The sequence below is a fragment of the Mytilus californianus genome, unplaced genomic scaffold (genome assembly GCF_021869535.1).
Source record: "Mytilus californianus isolate M0D057914Y unplaced genomic scaffold, xbMytCali1.0.p SCAF_4, whole genome shotgun sequence".
Classification (NCBI taxonomy): domain Eukaryota; kingdom Metazoa; phylum Mollusca; class Bivalvia; order Mytilida; family Mytilidae; genus Mytilus; species Mytilus californianus.
This window is the reverse complement of record NW_026262690.1, coordinates 57,536,246-57,563,512: the sequence shown is the minus strand read 5'-3', so window position 1 is coordinate 57,563,512 and position 27,267 is coordinate 57,536,246. Positions and strand designations below refer to the sequence as shown.

Below are 27,267 nucleotides of genomic sequence, written 5' to 3'. Positions count from 1 at the left end.
TTTAATTTTTTGAAGTGCACCGTCAGAGCATAAAGAAAACCGAAGGGATCACACGTCTACATACACGTCTACTTAATTCAATCAAAAGTATCGTATTAATTGCATTATTCGGGTGGATTAGCGGGTCATCTCCTAGGCGACCGAAGACAATAGAATTAATTCGAAATTGGATCATTATGTCTTTGTTATTAAATTATTAAGTATGTAACAGGTGAAAATATAATCCCACTAAAGTAAAGAAAAACAAACCAACATTACCGATGATGTTGTCTGATTAGGATATTGCAATCTACAGTTGGGATAGTAAAGAATTAGGAAAATATCAAAATGGAATCCATAGATGCAAGGAGAAATCGCTTATATGGTCCAGAAAGGAATTTACGAGTGGAAGAAATCAGGCGAAATTTATCTAAAAGTTGTGTTTTGAAGGAGGGAGAATATAATTTTACACCAAAAGGACTGTCAAAAAGTGTATTCGGTACCAGTTATGAAACAGATTTTCCTGTAAGTTTATAATTTATGTGCATTCATTATTTATGTAGATATTTTGTTGGCATAGATCAGTCCTACATTGTTTTTATATGGAATCGTCAACTTACTTTTATATTTTGGTAACCAATTTAGCTGCTTATTTTCTTCGTTCCTATCTTAAAAGTTTAATATATAGTTCATGTTGACGAGTTTAAATAATCTTGTCATCGCGGAAAGCTTGGTTGTCGAAGTATCGAGACCCCCAAAAAATATTAAGTATCCTTGCAAGACCCATGACCCCGAGGGGGTAAAAGCCTAACTTTTTTGTCTGTGAAAATTAACAAATTTATTTAACTAAGCATATGGTAAAAAAGAGAAAGAAGATATCAATGTTAGGAGGCTATCTGAAATTTCATGTCCAATAAAAACAGACAGCACCATGACCAAACTTAAAAACGGTAGACCAAGAGCGTGTAGCAAATGGTCCTTTTATAGTTTACTATACCGAATGAATTTGCTCACTGTCAAAGGCCGTATGGTGATCATGTAGTTGTTACCAATATTGTCATTTGGTCTTTTGATAGATAGTTGTCTCATTTTGGCAATCAAACGATATATTTTGAACTTTGACAAGAATGACCATTTGGTCATGCAAAAGCGGCACATATCCAATTAAGATATAACGGCTGATTCGCAAGAAAGACACTAAGTACTATTTTTGCCATATCGATATGCATCTAGCTATATATATCATAGATCCTGTCAACCACCAGTATACAGTTAAGATCGACAGATATATTACACGTGAAGATGCATAATTACTACTGTAAACATACACCAAAGTGTAATCTAAATAATTTCCTATTTCAGCCGAAAAAAGACTACAATTTCCACCAAATATTGCCTTTTCTAAATTGAATATAATTCAAACCCAATTCATTGGCGTAGCTTACGTTGAGGCAGCCTCGGTAAAAAATAATTAAAAAAAAAATAAAAAACTGTTTTTTTTTTTCACAAAATGCAGCAGACTCGCTACTTAACCAACTTGTATATCGTCTTTTTGCCGTCATTGATTCATACCGTTTGGGAGTGATGCAAGACTTGTGGAAACATTTCCCTCTGGAAATCCCGACCCCTTTGCGGTAGTTTTCTAAATATGTCAGAGTCAAAAGAAATCGACACAATTGAAGCTGAAAATTTTTAATCCTTCCCCAAGCAAAATCAGTAGAATAGATGATGATCCATTTTACGAGCCGGTAAATTATATATTTTGTGTGAGAATAATTCCTAGAATATGAGGGTCTGAGTGAGGTTTACAGAATACAGAAACATGCCCTGAAATTATTTTAAACTTAAAAGAATAGAGATTTAAAATGGTGCTTAAATATAAAAGAAAGGAAATCAAATTATGGACAAAAAGGATTAAAATAAATATTTGAAGTCCCCCATTCAAACCTTCATATTTAACCGGTTACGTCTAAAATTGAAACATCGTTGTGTGTTGACATTTTCCCTAATACGTGTAGTACTCCAATTAGTACAGAGTTTCATTGACTTTGATATAAATTAGAATAAAATATACGTTAATCAATATGCACAGAATAATGATTTGTATGTTGTTCTAAAGTGTTATTCTCGCTTTTTTAAATTTTATAGTTTTTCAATAGCAGGGAACTTGAAATACTTGAAGGAGTCATTTATTCCAGCGACATATATAGTAAATGTCTGTTTCTATATAAAAACTTTATAAAAATGTTTTCATTTATTATGAAGACTTCAGAAAAACGAAAATGTTTCCGTTAGTACTTCAACGGTTGTCACTTTCACAATGGGAAAACCATGTAAGAATTTGAAGACATTCCAAGAAATATTTTTTTAAATTTTTTTAAAAATTCTGTACGTAAGTTGACATGGTTTCTTAGCTGTATTGTTTGACATACTGTGTCATTTAAGTATACCCCCATATCCATCTCCTTTTATTCTCAACGAATTTAAAATCTGAGTTCACTGAAAGGATTCAATTTGAAATAGTGGTATATGTATTTGAGAACATTTATGTATTCATCTGAACCGTTGATTGAAAATGATGTAGGTACTGTACCAGTAATCAACTAATAAATCTGTAGTATAACTTAGTGTAAGGCATATTAACATTATTATGATGAAATTAAATAAAAGAACTGTTATAATTTTTAATAGATTCTTCTGGTTCAAATTGCAAAACCTCAACAGCTTCTGGGGGCTGCAACCCCAGACCCCTGCCTCGGTAATAACAGAATGCAAGCTACGCCACTGCAATTGTTTAATCTAAAGGCAACATTGAAAACGTTTGAAAAAAACATTGTATCTTTGACTTCTAGTGTAAAGTATATGAATAATTGACGTAAAAAATATAATTACCCCTCCCCTAATGTTATTTTTTAATTGGGATCTGACCCTTGAATACTCAACATAGTCTAATCAATGTATGTATATTTCAGTGGAAACGAACTGATGAGAATGTCAGGGTAATAAACATCATAAGTTCATTGGGAGGTTTTCTGGATTTGAAACTTTAGCTTCACGTTGCAATGGTGAAAGCGCACCTACGTTGGCATAATCAATTGCACAGTTTGTCTGTTTATGGTTACACAGTTTGGAAAAAGTATAATGGAATAATCCAACATATTTTTATTCGTTGAGTAAATTCATTGGCGATTCATTATTTTTTATATGATATATTCATTATGTGATCTTATGCCATATTTGTTCTTATCACGTATTTTCATGTAGGCTGTATTACATAATTTGAGATCATCTCTTGTTAAACGTTAATAAACTTGTTTCATTAAATGGCATATCTGATCAGGTGTCCATGACAAAACTGATTGTATTTGATTCAAGGAGATTTAAAAATATATCCTAAATTAAAAGTACTAAAAAGAAGATTACATAGTTTTTTATAACATAAGAATATCTTTCCAACACAAAGCCATAAACAATAGAAACTTATGTATACATTTTGTCACCTGAAGTGAAACATTTAATTAAATACAGACACATAAAGCAGCGGCACTATGTTTTTGCCCCTAATTTTCAGGTTAATATAAGTCAAAAGGAAGTGGTATACCTTAAAACGCTAGTATGTTTTTGGACTTAAAAGCATTTAATGGAACAGTTCAACACTGACGAATGCACAAAGATAACTGACAAACAAAACCATTTTTTTGGATCTTGTTAAAATGCAAAAGTAATTCAAACAAAATTTTATAAATCTTTAATAGTATCAGTTATATTCATTCTCAATTTTTCTAGACACAGGCCGATTTAGAGCATGACATATTGTAAAGACACTTGTCTTTTGTTAAAAACTTTACGTTGACTCGTATACAACTTTTTATTTTCTTGTCGATGTGTTGCTTTCTCATTGACGTATACCTACATTCCCTTTATTCATAACATGTATACTATCTTCTTCACCTTGAATTATAAAAAAAAACAAACATTCAAAATATTCAAAAGAGGAGCAAGCTTTGCATGCAAGACATATGTTACAATATCTTGAAGTAAACACTTTCATGTATGTATTTTTGCAGGGACAGTCTTTGGACCCAAGTTCATTCCCAGAAACAAAAGAACAGGTATGTTAATGGTTAATAGCTGTATATATGATATAAGGTATAGTATGTTATCTACATGTTGTCACAGTGTATATCGGCCGTATAATGTGACATGAATCACCCCTAAAACAATTATCAATTCTAATATTTTTTACCTTTAGTATTTTCTTCTTTATCTTGTTACCGTTTTCGTATTTATATAAATACGGTTACTTTGAAAAGGTGTAAACTTGCTGGAAAGCAAAAATTATATTTGAATTTTCATATTTTCAGCTTTCTCACCATTTTGAAATTGGAAACGACAGTGGAAAAGACGTTCCAAAAGAAACATACAGAGACAGTACGACTAAAGCTGATTTCCTGACTAAACCACCAAGTAAGGTTAGTATGAAAACGTGTTTTCAATAGTAAATAATAGAAGCGAGGAGACTAAAGGTTAAAGAGATACAGTTAAAACTGTCCTTCAAGCTGAAAACTGTCACGATTACCCTATAAGCAATATGGCTCTTCCTGGATCTTGTTCGTTTTCAAATGCAATTTTGATTTGTTCTTCATCAAGTAAAATTTTCAAAACACAGCAGCCAGCCAAAATGAATGATCATTTTGCAGGCTTGAGGTTTGCAGGGGTTTATATTATGATAAGAGCTTTAATAGGGTTGCCTTTATTGTATACCCCTTTTACAAGAATATTTATAGATGCTTGATTTTCTTATTGACAACATATTTGTTACTTTTAAAGGACGTGTTTTCAACAGACAATCATATGGGAACCAGATGTGCTCTTCTTACCGACTTGATCCTTTATTCATATTTGTTTTACAGCAGACATTATTCGCGAGCTTCTCATGAAGAACGAAAAGAAGCTAACATCATCCTTTTTTAACTCCTTTTTAACTTCACGTTGCGCTAGATTGAAGATGTCCTCTCACTAGATTATTCCAATTTTGTTCAACGCATCTATCCAAACGAACTTGAAATAAAGGATACAACAAATACAGTAAAGTCTGTCTCATATCTTGACTTACATCTAGAAATTTACAATGAGGAATGGTTGAGGAACTAAAAATGAAAATGATCTCAGTATTCATATTACGAACTTTTCATTTCTATGTGACAACATTACAGTAGCCCCTGCATATGGAGTTTATATCTCTCAACTCTTACTATATTCCAGCGCCTGCGTTTCCTATCATGAATTTCTTGATAGAGGGCTGCTTGCTGCTTACAAGGAAGCTATTGAACTAAGGGTTCCTAATGGTAAAGTTGAAGTCGTCCCTACGAAAGTTTAACGGACGCCATCATGATTTGCTTGACTGCTATTGAATATCTTTGTCACAGATGACAATTTGGCAAACCAATTCGGCAAAAATCTTGAAAAGTTGTAAATTTATTCATCGACTCTAAATTCTTAAAATGAAGAAATATAGAATAGATTATTGATTGATTGTTAGTGTTCAAGACCACTTTCACTATTGGTTATATCGTGGCGGCCAGTTTTTATTGTTGGAAGAAGCCGGATTGCCCGGACGAATCTTAAAAAAAAACAAGCTTACGCAGCCTTCAAAGCTATAATTGTTTCTTTTAAGATTCGTCCGGGCACTCCTTGCATATCTGTTTCGCATCTCAATTTGTGGAACGAATGCTTATAAAATAAGCTTACACAGCCTTCAATGCGTATCATTGTTTTATAAGCACTCATTCCACAAACTGAGAGGCGAAAAAGTTATTAAAAAAATGGAAATGAAAATGAAAATGCAAACAACATTTAAAACAAAATAACGTAGAAAGTTTTAGATTGATCTACACGAACTCCACCATTGACCGGGGATACTCAAAGGGTAAAATGTCCATGCATCCATGATCTAAGTCTCAAAAAAATTTCCAAAACGCAGTTTTGTCTCATTTATACTAATTTAAGAAATGATGATTTTATTTTCAGCCTGAGATGATACTGGATAGTAAGATAATAAATTGGCCTGTAAGTATATATTAAATACTACATTATTGTTATTTAAATAAGTTTTTGGACTATACAGTTGTAACATTTTTTTTTATAATTTTGAGAAAAGTGAATATGGAGTGAAAGAGCACAAAGCATTCAAGGAACAAATGCAAAAGAAAAGAAGAACATGTTTTAATATTCTGGGTTACATTTAAATTATATAGGTGGACTCTAACTCAAGATTATATTGAATTTGAAAAATAAACATTCACAGACACTGTAGATTTATCCACATTGTAGAATAATTATCTATATATTATGACCGTGACCTCAAATTCCTTTAGGTGTACCAAGGACCTCAAATCAAAATACCCTAGGTTTCTATCACTTACGGTTCCTGAGTTAAATCTATATATCACTAGTGAGATCACTAATGTCAAATACAGAAGGGAAGGGGAAATATCTCGCACATGGAGTCTCCGTATCGCTTCGGTCAAATTTGAACACAACACTAGTAATTTGGAAAAATGAATTTGTCGATTTCTTTTTATACGGTTGCGAAAGTGAAGTGATACAAAGAACAAACAGTGTCCGAGGAGAAGACTCTTAAAAAAAATAAGTCACGGTTCGGTTAAACAGGGTTAGATGATAAAGCCCAATAACCGTTCGATATTATATACCAAATATCTAACGGATATGTTGCGAAACAAAAACACTGCGCTAGAAAAAAAATAATGGCGGAAGAAAAAAATTCAAAAGGTGTTTCCACGAAAAAATGGAAAGACCTAATAAAATAGTTTTTCTCACCCAAAGTTCAACAATCAATAGAAGCTCGTACATGATTACCGATTTTATTAATACCACGCTTTATCATTCTTAAACCAATAACTTTCTAAATCGTTTCAGAAAAAGTACTTTAAAGAAATGAAATACAATATTCCAATTTTAACGTCATCTTTTCAATTTACATGTTATCAATATGTCTATGACCTTCTGGCACTAAGTGTAATTATCAGGTCTTATTTATCCCACAACAGTTTATACTTCAGATATTAAAGATACACCTGTAGGCAATGTATTTAATAATTGATGTCATATGCTAGTTCCTGCTACTACAATAACAATAAAAGTTTCTTTAGTAAGATATCTGAACTTTTAACATACAACTGTTATCATTTGAACTATATTTTATTATATTTTTTAATTCCAGGATATGGCTCCAAGATATATGACCTCTAGAAAGATTGGAACTTCTGAGTACTCAAATGCTTATATCCCAGAGGTATGTGTTGTCAAAGAATAAAAAGCACTTCAAATATCAGTCACTGAGGTCAAAATCAATTAGTTATTGTGCTCTATTACTTTATAAACTCAAGCAATTTTATATCATTGGCCAATTAACTTGATTTCAAAATATTTGTCAAATATAATAAGATTTTCATATTTGACTAAGGTTCAGACATTACATATGATGCACCAAATTTTATGAATTATAATCCGATAATATCGCTTTTACAGTTTTACAGTAAAATAAAAGAACGAAAAGTTAAGTAAAAAATAAAATCGAAAAATTTAGAAACGAATGATCAATTTGATATTGGAAAATATTGGTTAACTAATGCAATTTCAGTATAAAATAACTATTTTTCAATATGAATTTCGCAGAAAAAAAATCAAAAGAAGGATCTTTAATGAGTTGTTTTCTTTTATCTTCAGTTTTTTAGGACTAATTCCTTGCCACCAAACCATCCTAGACTAAATACTTCCATTATGAAACTACCACTTTCAGCCAAATTTGTTCACCCACAACGAGGAACTAGTATAGCATTTGGAAGTGACGAGCCAGAGTAAGTTTGAAAATAAAAAGAAATAAAAAAGAGGAAATATGAAAAAGTGTAACATATAAGATATACTCCAAGTGAATGAATTTCAATTATAGACAGAAAGCAAATAAATTGCTATTACAAAAAGTGCTATATTTTACAAAATTAAAATAATCTTATGCATATAGGCATACAGTAAAACGAAAGATATTCTCCAAATAACATCAAAACAAATGTCGGCAATAATTTATGTTTGTATATTTGTGCAGAGTATTTAGCGAATTTCAAAGAGCTTATGGTGTTGGTGATGAACCTACAAGTAAAATGGAAGGATTAAACGATGGGAAAAACTCCGTTATCACTAACATGAAGCTGATGGAGAAAGAATCACATGTATTCAGAACAGGAGATTATGACAATATAGGTAAGCTATGGAAACGTATATTAGTCACCAGTTGATCAGTTCTCAACACAACTTGACGACAAAAACGTAAGCCCCTGGTAAAACTCGTATATGACCAGGAGAGTAGTATGTTACCTTAGGGAAAGCATTGGTAATAGCATATACGATTAAGACAATGTGTCATGATGATGATATAGATGCATCACTGTACCGATAATGATTGGTGATTATGATTATGTAGATTAATCACCGATGAATATATACAATTATGATGACCAAGGGTTGTGGAAAATGCTTAAACGACAATGTATGTGATGAAGTAGATATAAGAATATACTAGACACATGAAATATAGTAAGATAAGTTCTTATGATTAACTTCATTGTATAGTTGGATAAATAGCAAGACAAAATAATTTTATGATATTTGATAAATTACATAAAGTTATCTTTGAAATATTATAGGTAAAAAAAATCGTTTTAAATCGTAGACAAACCAATAATTAAGCACATATATAAGTACAGCCATGAAATTATACTTACTTGTAATTTACTACTCATGATCTAGATAGGGGATCGTGGCAAGTTACTACGTACCCAATCAAACGATTTATAGGGACTACTCGAACATTTGAATAACTCTTATGCAGGGGAGATCTTGCCAATAAAAGTAAATGATATTGTTTAAACACAATTACTGGTCTTTAGTTGGTTGTATAATCTACATACATATGAAAGCCCAAGGGAATTTGGTAACATTTCTAAACTACTTAGGAAAGCTCAACGCAATTTGAATATAATGAAAAAGGCTTACAAGTAATGACAAAATAAAGAAATACGACAATTACAGTGTACAATTGTTTTAGGTGTTTAACCAATTCAGCACCATAAAACGATAATAAGACAGCCAGCGACTTCATAGGTTTTATTTCAAAACATGACAGCAATTTTCTTAGTTTGGTCATTTGATTCATGGGAAGGAATACGCAGAAAAAAACTGATAGAAATACAAATGTTACGCGCGGAATGAGGAATTTATATGCTAGAGAAAGTAGTAAAAAGTAATGATGTTAAAATGTATGTTCAGTTGTTAAAAAGCCAAATAGATATAATCATGTGTATAAGAAATAATAACTTGTTTTGAAAATATCTTCATTTGGTTTCTATCTCTTCTTTTAAAGTTGGCAAAATGAAATCAACTGTTAACGACGATTACGGACCAAGAACTCTTCCACCCGGAGAAGCAGCAATTCGAAAAGCAAAACTTTCAGAGTGAGTGAAAAAAAATATACAACACGCAAGAACACTTTATTATTATAACAACATATACGTTTTAGGATGGAGGAATTGACCTGTGAAAAATCTATTATATGCACAAATAACACCCTGTTATGCAATGAACTGATAAAATTAAGTTCAAGATTTGAAGTAATGCATTTCCTTTCTTTCAAACAAAACATACAATATAACATTCGTTTGTCAGATATCTCCATTAATATATTTGAACTGTGTCACATATTGGTTTTAGATCTTCAGACTTCTTGCATTTGTGTAAAACTGCAAAAACTTCCAAAATAGACTCATCTTGAAATCTTGTTATCAATTTAAATATGAGCAACACCCTTTTTTAAAAGAAAAATGCCTCAAAATTTAGTTTACAAAGGTATGATTAAAATATCTGTTACATTTCTGCACACAAATACCAGACTACAGCATCTTTTAAAACTTTCAAAGGATTGAAGAATTTTAACATTTCGCAGATTCAGGAACACAAATATGGCTCTTATCATAACTCCTCTTATTGTCAGTGTTTAAGCCCATTTCATAGATTTAAAAAAGAAGTTGTTGATTTTGCTTCATGTGCATTAATAGAAAAACAAAGGATATGGGGTATCCATCCATGACACAAAATCAGTACATGCACAGTAAAAAAACACACAAAAAGCAAAGGAACAGTGCTTTTATTGCTGTTCTTCATTAGCTTACATTAAGACCTTCTTCCGATTTAGTTCTTCAAAGGAAAAGCGGAAGATTCCAAGGAGATTCAAAATTCATAAGTCGAATGGAAACCGGTGGATACCCCATGGCGAAAAGCGAAAAATACAAACAAGTTCAGAACACACTTCATATAAAACTAAAAACTGAGCAACATTAATTCCTCCCAAAAAACCGGGGATTACCTCAGGTGCTCCGGGTTGTGCTATGTTTTGGATGAACAATTGTATTGGCCTCCAACATTACTGAAGAAACATTATTTGTCGAAATATGAATCGTATGCATTAAATAAACTCATCGTAGATACCAGGACTAAAACTGTGTACGCCAGACGTTCGTTTCGTCTACAAAAGACTCATCAGTGACGCTCGAATAAAAAAAGTCTAAAAATTGGTACCGTTTAATGTTATTAGAACAATTATTGGTTATAACACTAAAGGTACAATTTTTTCTGCACCAGAAGCGCATTTCGATACTCTAGGCCAAAATATTTGAAAATCAAAAGATTATTAAAAAAATGAAGAGCTTATGAACCAAAAGGGACAAAAAAATAAAGCCAAAGTCAGGCATTTATCTTTTGAAGTATACTTGTAACCATAACAATTGACATTTAATCACAAAAAAAACAACACCCGATATATTTAAGTGTCAGAAAAAATTTTGTACAATTGAATTTTTGCATAAAGTTATCAACCGTAAATCTCACAAACATTAGTCAGCACTTCTGTGTTGACACGAATTATCATTGATATGGTCATAATTTTGAATTAACTGGTTTACATAACAATGAATTTTTCAAAATACTAAGGATTTTCCATCCAAGGAATAGATTACTTTCGCTGTATTTGGCAAAACAATTCGAAATTATGGTTCTCAATGCTCTTCGCTTTCGTACTTTTCGTAGGAATGCTATTAACAAGATGAAAATACCCTCTCCTCAACAGACAACTGGTCCATGAAATATAGAATAATAAAAACAAACTTCCAGAATACTTAATACTACTCGAAATTTTATATTTTAAGATATTCCTTAACATGTATAGTAATGATTCATTTCTGTCTTATTAAGGTCATTTAAGTATTTTTTTTTTCAAATCTAGCGCAGTGCACTCTTAGCTCAAATCAACAAGATAACTGTAGAAGTAATGAAATGGACTTCCTTAACGCAGCTGTCATATTGACAGGAAGAAAATCTACACAGTTTTGGAATTGGAATTTTTCCAAGATGATTGCAAAGAGCTCTATTTGACGTTTGAAAAAAAAACAATGGTGTAATTGTTGACTCTTTGCTTCCATTAAAAACATCATCAAAATAAAAACAACAAAAAGTAATTAATACATTAAAATTAAACGATTGCTCCAATATTTGAATAGTTCTAAAAAGTCACTGAACTTTTTTCATATAACAAGCCTATCATGTGTTATTCCTAATATTTCATTCACTTCTCTAACTTTTATACAAATCAGAATTAACGAGGACCCGGAAAAGAATGAGACAGAGGAGGACAGTAACCAGTTAGCAGAATATGCCAGACAAGTTATTGTTCCTAATGTTTTCAAAGGTTTGTTTTCAAATACTTATAAATACGAGTATATCACTCGAGATCTGTATGAAACGCGGATAGTCTTGTCAATCATTCTTTATAAGTGAACCGTTCTGTCCAGACATCTCGTAATCTCTGTCCTTTTCCACTTGATTCTCTTGATATATTTTTGGTCGTGAATGAACATGAAAGATATCATTTTTTTTTTTCTTAAAACCTCATATAGTCTCTGTTTTTCAGACACTATTCCCATTGCTTATATACATTCTATAAAATAAAAAGGGCGTGTTCTGTGAGTGAGCACTTTTTATGATTTTAGTTAAAAATGAATATGTCTATTTGCAGATGCGGGCGAAGGTAAAACATACCAAACATCAGCCCACTTCCATGTAAGTAATACAATGTATAGTAGTAATTCGTCTATAATATCATTGTCAAAAATATGGCAAGCCAAAATCATTAAGAAATTCAAGTTTAAACAATTTTGATAATTATTTTATTCTATTCTTTATCTAGAAAAAAGTTAATATCTTCTCTTTATTTTATTTTGTTCAAACTTTGTCAATCAGATAAGAAATATGAAGACATGTTTACAATCCACGAAGAAATAGTTTTAAAATAGTAAAAACATACCAATAAGACATTCAAAAACCAATTTTATGACTACACAATAATCCGCATAAAAAAAAACCTTAAGATTTGGCCAAAAGAATTCCATCTAGAATCAAAGGGTCAATCAGGTGTAATGGTACACGACGTAATATCTGTTGTGTTACTTCTGCAAAAAACCTATGTATAATACAAAACTACTGAAAAAGAATCAGACAGATTTGCATTTGTAAACTAAGACATCACCAAGTTTATAAACCATCAGTACATTTATCTTACATTAATATATGACCGAATAAGAAAATTTGGAATGAATACAGTAATTTTTTAGAACAAATTATAAAGTATTAACAAGACCATTACTGGGGGGAATACCATAGACATGGAAAAATAAAATATACAAAGCTATTTTGTTTTCTAAATCAAACGTATATGTTTTTTCAATATATATTTGTCATGTCTATCATCTTTGTTTTTCGTAAATTGTTTTGTTATGAATAAGGTCGTTAGTTTTCTCGTTTGAATTTTTTCACTATTTTCGTGTCTTTTACAGCTGACTATACGGTATGGGGTTCTCATTGTCGAAGACTGTACGATGACCTACAATTTTTTACTACCACTTTGTTTGATAGTTGTCTCATTGACAATCATGCCACATCGCCTCATTTTTATATATATCATATCTTGTTCACAGAACACAAATATAAAGAACATCTATCTATCTTGAAAAATACCCTTTAATGTGTAAAATGTTTTGAAGGGTACAGAATAAAGAAAAAGACAACAACACAAATAACAGATGTTTACTTTTCACACATGAACAGTTTATGTGAAATCACATTGTCATTATCAATATTTCACAAAATGTCCATTTATGAAATTTTGAACCCAAAACAAATGGCTAGTATGATGTTATGTATAGAGGAAACACCAGACTATTCCTTCTCTTCTCAATCAGGACAATGATTGCCTTCTGTCTTGAGATTAAGATTAACTGTACAGTTCATTTGCGCTTTTTGTAATTGTAACTAATGATAACTTAACTTACTTTATATATCATTGTTAATGCACTACTGTTTAAAATTGACTTTTGTTTTGTTAGTTTGGAAGTGATCCTGATACATCACATTCTATATACAACAAGGACTTTATCTCCAGATCAGTGACAACACGTGGTCCTCCGAGTAAAATGATAACAGCTGATGCTGGCAGCGTAAGTTTTTTTTTAAATATGATACATTTTAGATTAACTTCAGAATATTTCATTGTTTCTTATTAACCGACTTAAACGCGTAATTCATTGTATTGACCCATTCTCTTGTGAGTTATAATATTGAAGCTTTCTTGCTTTATTTAAGAGTTTACTTATTGCTGGATTAGAAAGCAATAAATGACTTTTATTTCAGGCGAGTTTATTTTCCAAATTAGCATTGTTTCCTATCATTTTCAGTTATTCCACAATGACCCTTCATACTTAAGAGAACCAGCTACATCAAACAAAACAGATTTTAGTTACACTCCTGCTATGCCGTGGAAGGTAAGTACAATTATCAATACAATGAATATATACAACTCACCGAGTAAAAGTTAACACTTCAAATGTTTGGTTGGCCTTTCAATGCCATATGTAGGTACGCCAGACGCATTTGAAAATTTTGAAAAAGTTGTGAAAAATACGACTAAGCCAATCTTTTCCTGGGGATATAAAACCTTATTGCTTCGAATAATTCACCATTTTATAAACAGTAAATTTACACAAAACGAACATATGAATGATATATCATTTTTACACAAAAGTGCTGACTACTAGGCTGATGATACCCTCGGTGATATTAGTCTCATGATTAAGCTTTCGTTCATTTGGTAAAGTTCCCCTCTATGAGTTATAACCATTTTTTTCTGATGTAGCTGCATGTACGAGTTCAATCCAATTTTTCCAACTGATCAGTGTGTTTAAAATAAACCCATTATAAATACCATGATTAAAATTTGATACGCCAGACGCATGTTTCAATGACGCTCGAATCAAACAGGTTTAAACGATACTTTGTATCTCCTACCAAAAGAAAAAGATGAAGACACAAACACAAAACACTTGACAAAAAACTAAGGATTAAGATAAACTCACATATCAATGACGATACATTATCTCTCTTGAAAAATTAATGCGGTTATCACCATTTAATAAAGAAACTATAAGAACACATAAACACAAAACACTACACAGTAAACTAAAGATTAAAAAACAGAAACCCCACAAATAAATTCTGGACCACTTATGACATCTGCCATGCTACTCAATGTTTGATATAAAAAAGATTTTTTTTTCATTGCAAAGGATAAACTAATCAAGATAACCAACACAGACAGTGGAAAAGAGTTCGTAAAATTCAATTTGGAAAACTAAAGCAAATTAACACGAACCCCCTAAAAACCTAGGGATAAATTCTGGCTTTCCGGAAGGGAAAACAGTTCAGGCTCCACTTGTTATATAAATATATTTCTCTAATTCTTCGTTAATTTATCCCTTTCTGCACCCATTGTATAAAAAAAAATTAATCAACGAGTGGTTCGTTTGATCTCAGTTCTTCATTGGTTTAAATCCGATTATGACGTCGAATTTTCTTGATTTCCTCTGAATTTCCTATTGTGACGGCATGAAAAAAGGCGATCATGCCTGATGACGTCACATAGAAAGAACACATCTTTTTGCAGATCATTCGAAAAGAAGGAATAAATTTGCCTGCGTATTGTTTGAAAATCATTAGCGAAACAGATTCCACCACCAAATCTCGTGTAATACGATATTTATCCACTCTCGGCAGTTAAATTTTAAATATTTAAAACGCTCGGCGAGCCTCGCGTTTTAAATTTGAAAATTTAACTGTCTCGAGTGGATAAATATCGTATCACACTCGATGCAGTGGTAGAATCTATATTTAGTTCGTGATGAACATGTAATGTTATTTCTTAAAAATTTAATGAGACAGCAACGTCTTAAACTTATAAACCTACGATATTTTACAACTAGCACCTTCATAAATCTGTCTAACTTGTGTTTTTTTTTCTTCAGAACTCCAAAGGACAAACTGCAATGGAAATGAACTTAGAAAAACGTGATACAGACAACGTTATAATGAGCTTCGACCCAAATCGTCATACATTTGACAGACAGATCTCTTGTGAGTTACATTAAAAGTTAAACACGAGACAAGAATCATGTCATCCTCGCTTTTGACCTATATATCTTTATGTCCTCTGAGGCAACAAAAACATGACAGTACTAAGCACTGGAGAATTTCTAAGGCTCCTGTATCTTTCTACTGTGTTGTTAATTGAATTTTTATAAAAAGTGAAGTTCTATAATTTTCAAGAGATCTGTTGTAGGACAAAGATTCCGAACATTGCCCTAGGAATCAACAGTTTTAATCAATACATATATCTTTGGTTTTAGATATACTGAAAATTACAATAAAGGTACATTTTAAGTGCAAGGCTGTTGTAGTTTGTGTTTGATCTATCAGTTTGATGTCTTTTTACATATTTTCAAAGTCATGACAATCTTGTAAGCTTTCTATTATAAATGTTCATTAAACTTAATTTAGAAAAGGATTTTTGAATGTATTCCCATTTCGTTTAGTTTCTGGCATGACCAGTTACCGTCTGAAATTTATCGGTTTTCTTGAATTCTCTTAGGAAATGCACTTTTTACATGAAATGGGTTTCCCAATAAGTTCATTTTAGAACCATGATCGGGTTTTTATTCCTCTTATTTAACAATGAGAATATGATCATTAGTGTGTCGATTTTGACACGATATTTCATAGACACGAGAACCAAAAATGAAGCCACGTCCTCTCTAACATAACTTTATTTGACGCGATCAAAGAAAAGAAAATTAAACTCGTCAATCTGTTGACAACATCGATTCAACCAAAACTGTTATTTTACAAAAAAAAACATAATTGTCATAAGTTAACAGTGGCCCAAACGGTAACGGGTCTTGCTCCAGTTTGTTTCCTTTCGTTTAATATACATTGCTTACCAAGCGTAAAATACATTTCAATAATAAGAATAATGTTGCATAAAATATGAATATTTTCTAGAATTGATATAACATAAATAAAAATAATCAGTTTTGGAAAGAAAAACGATCATATATATACAGTTGAGAAAAATATGGCCTTGAATTTAAACATCAAAATGAAACAAGTAACAAGCAATCGTATTTCTTTTATAGGTATATGTAATAAACATGAAGGCAGAGACAAATATATTAGTAACCGTATTTTATTCAAACCTCAAATGCACACAAATACACTCACCTTAGAAATTACCTGTAATCAATATGTTGGAACGAACAAGAAAAAAAAATAACACATGTGCAAAATACTGATTTTTTTCAGTCATTTTGAAATCAATTTTGTTATTATGATTTTTCATTATTCTTCAGTGGCCCATGCAGATTACAAAGGTCCGCCCAAGGGATACAAACCGATGGAAGCAATGAAAAAGCCACGAGTAGTTTTTGACTACTTAACACCTAATGATGCTTTACCTTATCCTGGACTTGTGAACAGAACGTCAGAAGCTAAGGTACATAAAATTCTCAAATGGCTTATAATAAAGAGTATAAGAAATAATTCTTAAAAGAGCAATAACTCTTAAAATTACTTTAAGGCGCGTGAAATTTACGAAAAAGAAAGTCACAGCCTATTTTAGAAAATATAAAAAATCAAATATTAAATCAATTAACTAGCTATCCATCATCAAGTTATTTCACAGAAATTATCAAACACCCTCAAAGCCATGGTAAAAGTGTGTGTACGAAATGGAAGAGCAATGCAACCCGTTTCAGCATGCAGTCATGCTTTTGCTTATTAAAATTGGTTTACTGCTGACTAAAACCCTTTATATAACGTGTGCCACATGTGTAGCAGGATCTGCTTACCCTTCCTGCGATCACCCCCGGTTTTAGGTTGGGTTTGTGTTGCTCAGTCTTCAATTTTCTATGTTGTTTTTCGTGTACTGTTGTTTGTCTTTTGGTCTTTTCTGTTTTTGCCATGGCGTTGTCAGTTTATTTTCAACTCATGAGTTTGAATGTCCCATTGATATCTTTCGCCTCTCTTATACTTGAAGGAGTCAAAAATAAACAATCATGCTTTTGTTTATTAAACTTGGTTCACTGCTGACAAATATCCTTTATAAAATCATGGTTGATATGGAGTGTGATAAAACTTTACATAACCATTGCTATGATATACAAATGATATCAAATCAAATACAAAATACAAATCTTAACCTGTATTGACACAAAAATACCTAAAGTCCATGTATGAGATGTGTTTTGTCTAATTATTATGACTTTTTACTCTTCTCGTAAACCCAGCAATCTTCCGAGTATCACAGTAGTAACTGTTGACCTACGTTCACTTATAACTTATAATATCCTTAATGTAGTCATAGGTTTTTTAATCAATTTTGAGTGACCGATTTTAAGGTGGAAAAGTTTTTCCATATATATGAGAGCTGTATCATGAAAATCCGTAGAATGGAAAATTTAATGGAATCAATAGAACTCGGTTAATTTCCGGTATGATACACTTCAAGACTGGGTATTTATCTGTTCTATGTCTAAGATATGACAGTTTGACGTGTACTTTAGTTACATCTTATTTTCGGTTAAACAATAGTCAATACATTTTTAGTTTGAGTCCTTTATAATTGTTCATAAGACTTAATTGATATATATATCTAAATATCTTTATACTTTGATATATATGTTTTCTAATTTTCTCACTAGTATCAATTTATAAAACAAAAACCACTGACACTTAGACGAGAAACACTCAAAATAACATATTCTAACTTTAGTATAAAGTTTTAATCATAATTATACGTGTGAAGCAGTGAAACCGATTGGACAGTTGATATGTATGTATATCTTCCAAATATCGTTTCGATTCCTAACATCACTGAAGAGACATTAATTGTCGAAATCCGGATATGGTGTACTAATTTTTGCACCTTTGGTTGCGGTATACCATCTTTTCCGCAAGTTTATTGTTTTCTGTTTGGTATTAAATTAATAGTTAAGATCCATTTTGTTACATCTGGTGATACGTTTATTCAGCAATCGCCAATGGCAGTCAGCAGGGTTTAAGAACATCCGTTGTTCGACCTGCTAGTCAAATGCGTTTTGTTAAAATATACTTTTTCACTTTTTTGGTCTTTTGGAAAATGTTATTTGTGCTGTATTTAGACCCCTCTACCAAGAATTTTTTTTTTTTGCATGCACACGTATAAAAATTGCGGTTTTTATCCAACGCAATCATAGGTTTGAACGTTGTTTTCAATTTAGACTTGTTTATATTTTTTCGTTTGGGCTTGTATTATATTTGCCTTCGGGTTTATATGATCCGTTCATCCTATTTCGACTCTTCAAAATTTAAGAGTCTATCCTAAATTGAGGTAAATTATATGGCCTTCCAAATATCGTTTCGATTCCTAAAATCACTGAAGAGACATTAATTGTCGAAATCCGGATATGGTGTACTAATTTTTGCACCTTTGGTTGAGGTATACCATCTTTTCCGCAAGTTTACTGTTTTCTGTTTGGTATTAAATTAATAGTTAAGATCCATTTTGTTACATCTGGTGATCCGTTTATTTGGCAATCGCCAATGGCAGTCAGCAGTGTTTAAGAACATCTGTTGTTCGACCTGCTAGTCAAATGCGTTTTGTTAAAATATACTTTTTCACTTTTTTGGTCTTTTGGAAAATGTTGTTTGTTCTGTATTTAGACCCCTCTACCAAGAATTTTTTTTTTGCATGCACACGTATAAAAATTGCGGTTTTTATCCAACGCAATCATAGGTTTGAACGTTGTTTTCAATTTAGACTTGTTTATATGTATATATATATACATATATTAAGGAGTCTAAAAAACAACCGACCAGAAAGCATAATTTGTATTTCATCGCCTAGAATAAACTGAAAAACAAAAGTCTTCAGATATTTGCAACGATACCGATAAGAAATAAATAAGATATGATTTCATCTTTTGCGGGTTCTCCTATCTGATTCAATTAACCAATTTATTTATATTTGTGTAGTTCACATTCATACCACTAGTCAACAGTCTGCTAGTCCAGACTAATTACACCATCACATTATTTAGTTAGTCACATTAGATATTATCAACCCAATGGCCTGTATATAACACATGTAATACTGACATAAAAGTGTTGTAAGTCTTCCAAATTCGTTATATCCAAGTTGCCAGTCAGCATTTACGTCAAATTACTTCATAATGATGACGAGTCAAAATTATGAAGATTTTCTTCAAAACTCATACTGCTCTTACAAAGAAAGCTATATTTGGCTTTACCTTTTTTAAGATTTTCGTGACCTTACGACAGGTGGTATATCCAATTTGCTTAATCCATGATACACATATTCTTCAACTCACCAACGAAACCATCAACAGTCCTATTTGCCCAACGTGTGATGGAACAGTATAATATGATAATATGGGTAACTCATACAAAGCAGTAGGTGTTTTAAGTTTTGTGGGAATTTGTGTGGGTCTTCTATTCCATTTTTGGATAAATAGCCAAATGGTTACTGTGCCTTATTGCACTGTTTAGAAATTCATTCTACAATCATATTTAAATTAGAATTAAGTCTGTTATGTGATGAAAATTTATATGAATAAACATATAAAGGTTTTTTTCTGAACCCCATTATTCCAAACGTTACAATTCAAAGTAGTATAGTATTACTATAAACTGTTAAGATCGCCATTTTTTCTCATTTCAGACAAACTTTAGTGGTAGTCTGATGGCTGGGCAACATGCTGTTGGTAGACGCAGGCAACAGGAAAATGTATGCAAACAAAGATTGAATGAAGGAAAAGAAACTCACTTCACTATTGGCTACCAGCCATTTGACTTCGCCTCCGAATCACAACTTCAATATCAAGGAGACCAGAAAAATGATAGTCACATTCCACCCGCTGGAAAGACTGAGAAAAAACAAGAAGGAAAACCTTTCTTGCATTTCTTTGTCAGCCAAAACACTCAAGATTTGAAAGCAAATGATCCATATACAGTAAATACTAATGAAAGTTTAAGAGCACGCGATAACCACTGTCGTCTGCCAGTGGAACATGCTATGAGGAACTCTGTAATGAAGTCAGATTTTACACCCCTTGAAGCAAGAACGTAAGTAACTGGTGATGCCATTAAAATAGAAAGATTTGCACATCTGTCTAGATTTAAGTGTGTAGGTAATAAATCATTGTTCTAAATCATGTCAATAATTATCTGGAAGTAATAAGATTTGTAATAACATTCTTTTATACTTATCTTGTCCGTAAACTTTATTATGGATATGTAAAGGACTGAGAAAATAAATATATATATAGACTTGACGGTCACAAGAAAATATTATGTTGATGTAATGCCTTTTTAGCTCACCTGGCCCGAAAGGCCAAGTGAGCTATTCTCATCACTTGGCGTCCGTCGTCCGTCGTCGTCGTCGTCTGTCGTCGTCCGTCGTCGTCGTTAACTTTATACGTTTTGAACTTCTCCTAGGGAACCACTGAATAGAATGGAACTTAACATGGCAAGAATGTTCCTTATGAGGTGCTGACCAAGTTTTGTGACTTTGAAGCCGATCCATCATCCAAGATGGCCGCCAGCGGGGGACTTAGTTTAAAATAGGACCCTATGGGAAATACAAACAAATGTCTTCTTTTAGAGAACCACTAAATGGAACGAAACCAAACATGGCATAAATGTTCCATATGAGGTGCTGACCAACTGTTGTTACTTTGAAGCCGATCTATCATCCAAAATGGCCGCCAGCGGGGGACTTAGTTTAACATAGGACTCTATGGGAAATACATACAAATGTCTTCTTTTAGAGAACCACTAAATGAAATTAAACCAAACATGGCATGAATGCTCCTTATGAGGCGCTAACCAAGTGTTGTTACTTCGAATCCGATCCATCATCCAAGATGGCAGCCAGCGGGGAATTAGTTAACATAGGACCCTGAGGGAAATACATACAAATGTCTTCTTTTAGAGAACCACTGATTGGAATGGAACCAAACATGGCAAGACTGTTCCTTATGAGGTGCTGACTAAATGGAATGAAACCAAACATGGCATGAATGTTCCTTATGAGGTGCTGACCAAGTGTTGTTACTTTGAAGCTGATCCATCATCCAAGATGGTCGCCAGCGGGGAACTTAGTTTAACATAGGACCCTATAGGAAATACATACATATGTCTTCTTTTAGAGAACCACTGAATGGAATGAATCCAAACATGGCAAGAATGTTTCTTATGAGGTGTTGACCAAGTTTTATTACTTTGAAGTCGATCCATCATCCAAGATGGCCGCCAGCAGGGGACTTATTTAACATAGGACCCTAAGGGAAATACATACAAATGTCTTCTTTTAGAGAACCACTAATTGGAATGGAACCAAACATGGCATGAATGGTCCTTATGAGGTGCTTACCAAATGTTGTTACTTTGAAGCCGATCCATCATCCAAGATGGCCGTCAGCAGGGGATTTCGTTTAAAATAGGACCCTATTGACAATACATTCAAATGTCTTCTTGTAGAGAACCACTGAATGGAATGAAACCAAACATGGCATAAATGTTCCTTATGAGGTGCTGATGAAGTGTTGCTACTTTTTTTGCCGATTTACTGTTCAAAATGGCGACCAGTATTTTTTTTTTATTAAATTACGCAGCCAATATTAAACCAAATTCTGCCTCAATCATTATTTGGGTATCTGTTTTGATTTTTATCTATTTTTACATGATTTCCAAAACCAAAGTAGAGTCAGGAGAGCGACACAGGCTCTTGAGAGCCTCTAGTTCAATCTTAACTTTATTATTTTGCTAATGTCAGAACAGGTAAATCTTGCCAACACAATCAAATGTAACAAATTATACAGTAGTAAATTCAATGTTGCAACTAGCTGAAATATGCTCAAACATGTAAGGTTGCAATCCAAGCATTCAGATGCTTCTGTTTACTGAGGTAATCAAGGGGGGGCATAAAACAGTCACCTGCGCCTTGCATGCACATTACTAGTATATATTTATATATTGAACTTTACTCGCTAAAATTCTTTAAATCGTTGAAAGGCATAATTTTAAGGGGTGGAATGTCGTGTATATTCTCTTTGTTTGTGCTAAAATCACACATCAAAATACCAATGACAAAGTGTCTATAAAACTTAGAAGAAAATGCAAAACTCTCAGCAAAAAGGAGAGTTTGGGAATGAGAAATCATAGTTTGATTGAAAGGAAGGGCCAGGGGAACATTCCTAATGACCTCGTGGAACGCACATTTGTTATTTTTCTTAATTTTTACACTTTGAATGTTCAATCTGTCTACTATAAGCATCAAGGTTTGAAAAGATTATCTGCTAATTGAAAATTTAGCATTTTAGCAAAGACACTTCTGAAGTACAATGTCAATGTGTTAAACATTATGATATTCTGAACCACATTCAAATAACAATCGCTATATTGATATTCTTTAATTTTCTTTTCAGTGTTTCAAATATAGAACTACGGACTATGATAGACTGCGATAAAAAATTTGAGAAACCAATATCTTCAAGTCATTTGTTCCACACAGACAATTCTGGACGTACGTACCTTTTAATGCATATGTTCATCTACTTAGGGATTTGTGCATTTCGATGTATGGCATTTTTGCAAAATTTAGCATGGTTTCACAATCTCAATGATTTCATATTCTTTAAAATTCTATATACATTTATATAATGTCGTTGTTTGAAGCCATCCGAAGACCATCAACACTTTCAGAAACTAATCATAACGGTGTTATATGGAAATTAAAATCATATCTTTTATTTGTATTGGGCGTGTTTCAATGTTAATTTCGTTAACTTCTAACAAAATCTAATTTAAAAATATTATCTAATTTTAAACCCAAAGAGATACATACCAGTGTTAAAAAGTACATAGTAAACTGTTAAAAGGTAAATATATATGAAAACAAAGCGTATGCAACTGATTTGTATATTGTGTACTTTTAACTTTAGGAAATAATTTTGCGACTACTGCCATGGCTGACTTCATTAAACCAGAATCCATGACAGGTAAGATTTTATTGTCATTATGAACGTACAGAGATATTCATTTATTGTCATTTTGTTCTTTCTTAAATAAGATCAAATAATATAGCAAAAAAAAAAAAAACTTTCAGAGGCCTCGTTGAGCTAACCCATAAAACCATGCATACACTCTCCGTTATTTAAATTAGCCAATCCCAGTTCATTAAGCTCGTTGGCTTTAGCAAAGTAAGAAATTATTTTCTTGAGACAGATTGTCTGATGGATATTTTTTGCTTGAAACATATTCCGTGAACAAATGAAGAAAAAGTCCAAACGATAAAAAGAATAATCGAAAAAATCACTATAGCATGTGGAAAATGTGATAAATATAATAAATACACACGAGAAGGTATGCTAAGAGATATCGGTCGATACTTATATTTAAGCATTACACAAGGTCATGATTTTCTCAAAACTGTTTATAACGTCTTTACACTCAATCCGTTGTATGTTAATTGATTGATATTTAAGTCCGGGATTATAATTTGAAATTGGCTTTGAACTAGCTTTCAGTAGCTGCAAGTCCTTTTAGATTGATAATTTTGTTAAGTTTTTTGTAGTGCTTCGTGCCGATATGACGAGTCAAGCCCTTTCCAACTGATTTTTTGTTATGCTGTTACACCGTTGTCCAAATTCTTACGAAGGCTGAGTGCCCGCAAACATGTTTAACCCGCAATATAATTTATTTGCTAGCCCAAGTCAGCAGTCTGTGATTCAGTGGTTGTCATTGGTTGCGGTCTGTCATATTTGTTTTTCGTTTATTGTGTTTAGCATAAATCAGTCCGTTAGTTTTTCTCTTTATTATTTTCACATTTTGACATTCCAGGGACGATTTTATAGCTTACTATACAGTATGAGGTTTTCTCATTGTTTAAGACCGTCACAGACCTATAGTTGTTTTCATCCATTTACATCCACATATTGAGGTACACGGTGGATTGTTGATATCATCTGGACATTTTAGTGCAGAAATGTTACTTGTGTTGCTTCTATGATGCCATTAGGCTATCGAAATTGATATGTTTTACCTGACTTGCCATTTTACACACTCTTTTGGACAAAATAAAACACGCCACGATTTTAGACTAAAGATATTTCACTTACATTGACATCCTATATATATATTTTGTAAGTACTTTCTCAAAACTGAATATTCATGACAAGATCTCAAAGTGTGTTTATTGTGACAGATATCTTTGCAGTTTTACATTCAATGCAACAAGTTTTAAGCCGAAATAAAATATGCAAGACGAAATTCAAATATATATAAATGCTTATATCTGATAGACTTATGTCTTATGAACATATGACAGATGTTATTTGATAGATTTATAAAACTTTTTGATTTTCGAATTTAAGGAGCTAACACAGTAGTCTTATCACACCATATTTTTTTTATTTGCAAAACAGGAACTGCGTGTTCAAGTCCAAGAAAGACATTTCAAATTAGTTTTGAGACATTGACCAATACTTTCATTGTTATTGATGTTCAGATGTGATTTAAATTGCCAATTATTTGTAATAAAGTTAATGATGAATATTTAGAATCTAGAAGAATTGCAGGTAAGGTATCGAGAACATAGTAGAACTAGAAATAAATAAGAAACAAAGTTAAACTGTAGTTAGATTACATAGAATTATATGGTGCTGGAAATTGTATATACTTTAATTCACTTGGTGGCTATGTGTATTACTTAGAGGGGAAGGTTATCCAATTATACAATGCATAAGTATAAAGGAGACATGCTGTATACGACAATGACACAGCAATCCAACGGCAAATTAACTAAAAGACATCTTTAAGACAACAAACAACCTTCTACAATATACAGGTGACAATATGTCAAGCAAAAAAACATCACGAGACTATTTCCCGAGTTCTGCCATTAACATCAAATTGACTAAATTACGAAAATCATTAAGGTGTGTTATACGATAACTAATGACGAGGTTCCTGAATTGCGACATGCACATTGGAATGTGGCGGTGTTAAACTAGTTTCAACCATCTCCTTTTGAATCTGGTTCAGAAGATAAACAAAACATATATAAAAGAACATAAAATAAACCTATCCGTTCCATTACGCTTTTACGTGTTAAGTTCAATATTTCCTCAAGCAAACGGGAAATGGAAAATGTGTCCGTTTACCTGATTTATAAGTAATTCATAAAAGAATTAACAAAGTATTTTTTATAAATCTTATACATCCTTGACTTTCAAATATTCGGCTTTGAGCGTTCCTGATAAAGGTAAATCTAGAAAAGCTATTCGGACGCATGCAATTTATAACGTGTTGTTTTCTTTACTTATAATACATTGACCCTTTGTATAACATAGCCCGTATGTCTTATCGTGCCGTAAAATCACTAACATTAATCAGTTTTGACAATCTTTAGTAAATTGGCTGTATGCATTTCCTATAAAAAAAAATACACACTGAAAGGTGTAGCAAATTTTGGTTTTATTTGAATGTATTGCACTTATGCTGGATTGAGGGTATCATTCGCTAAATACTGAATGTTAGTTTTAGAGGCTGTTGTTATGTTCTTTTTAATTAAATAGCACATGATATATTTTGGACAAGGACAGCAAAGCTCAGTCTGTTTAAAATACAGACTCTGTGTCCACGCTATCGGCTTGTAAGCATTTTGTGGAAACATGATCTGTATTTTAATCAGATTGAAAAAATTGTACTTAGATATTAAGAGGGCAACCATTAGTCAAAGAAACACCAGGGCAAAAAAGGAAAAAAGTTCATTTCAAATTTGTTACAAAAGCATTTCATTAAAAAAACTGCTAAAATCAAAATTACAAAATTTACACTGTTTATGTATCTGTATCAATTTACCCGCATTCCCTCTGATTTAAAAAAGACATCAGTCCATAAAATATTACACTGAAGCTTAAGACAAACCCCACCAAAATAACCGACTTTACCATGCACATGTATATGTAAAATTAAGGCGACAGAAATTTACCGATGTTCCAATTTCGTATATTAATTAGGAAGTAACTATTGAAACTGTCAGAAACTCCTCGTTTGCTTTCAAGGAAATGTACATTTTATTTACATTAAAAAAACTTTTCGAACACATTAATTAACTTAATTCACTATTTTCGCTAAACATGGATTACTCTGTTCATGTTTACTTTTTTAAAAACTCAGCCAAACAATGTTAAATCAGCATTTTTTTGTTGCAATATGTATTGTTCCCTCAACAGGATTCAAAGTCAAGCTTTTGATACACCAACGACAAAGTTCTGCTGCATTCTGTTCATCATCCTATACCATTGGAATAGTTCTAAAGGCTATACATATGTAGCTGTCTTTCGTCGGTTGATGCCTTATCTATGGTTTATTGCACTGCAACATTCCAGACCTATACTTTTAAAATTCATCAAATGCCGTTAATCAGTAAAGCTCAATACGTTTACCTTATATCACATCGGTAAACTACTGTCGCCTTAATTTATATACTTCATTATTTTGTATTTCCAGGTCAAAAGTTCCTGGCAGCTCGTTAAATTGTACAGTAGCCAATTTGAGAAACATTTATTGATAGTGTGGACAGTATAAAAGGTGCTAGACTACTAGAAAATAAAAACATGTCTACTAGCTAAGACATTTTACAGTGATTGTTTGTGTTATATGAAAAACTTGATTCTGTTACAGTTTAAAGCAATAAATTGTGTAAATTTCATTTTA

General features: G+C 32.2%; 1 protein-coding gene across 3 annotated transcripts; it reads left to right on the top strand.

Annotated features, from left to right (window-relative positions):
* Positions 1–27,267, top strand: LOC127698462 (uncharacterized). 3 transcript variants are annotated; one of them, XM_052201921.1, is made up of 20 exons: positions 1–504; positions 2,952–2,978; positions 4,047–4,091; positions 4,344–4,451; positions 6,010–6,048; positions 7,223–7,294; positions 7,729–7,859; positions 8,105–8,259; positions 9,419–9,509; positions 11,700–11,794; positions 12,122–12,165; positions 13,488–13,598; positions 13,836–13,922; positions 15,459–15,567; positions 16,839–16,981; positions 20,207–20,610; positions 22,974–23,071; positions 23,490–23,546; positions 25,107–25,124; positions 27,061–27,267. In XM_052201921.1, the coding sequence occupies exons 1-20, from the start codon at positions 328–330 to the stop codon at positions 27,084–27,086; spliced, it is 2,037 nt and encodes a 678-aa protein (XP_052057881.1). In that variant the 5' UTR covers positions 1–327; the 3' UTR covers positions 27,087–27,267. The 3 variants fall into 3 exon arrangements, with proteins under 3 accessions (XP_052057881.1, XP_052057883.1, XP_052057882.1); XM_052201923.1 differs by lacking the exon at positions 2,952–2,978; XM_052201922.1 differs by lacking the exon at positions 25,107–25,124 and having other exon boundaries at positions 3–504.

What these genes read in the sequence shown, in the direction of transcription:
- LOC127698462 (XM_052201921.1), top strand. Translation starts at nt 328, where the DNA reads ATGGAATCCATAGATGCAAGGAGAAATCGCTTATATGGTCCAGAAAGG. An exon ending in AAACATCAGCCCACTTCCAT is followed by an intron (nt 12,166 to 13,487) that starts GTAAGTAATACA and finishes TTGTTTTGTTAG; the next exon opens with TTTGGAAGTGATCCTGATAC. An exon ending in CTCCTGCTATGCCGTGGAAG is followed by an intron (nt 13,923 to 15,458) that starts GTAAGTACAATT and finishes TTTTTTCTTCAG; the next exon opens with AACTCCAAAGGACAAACTGC.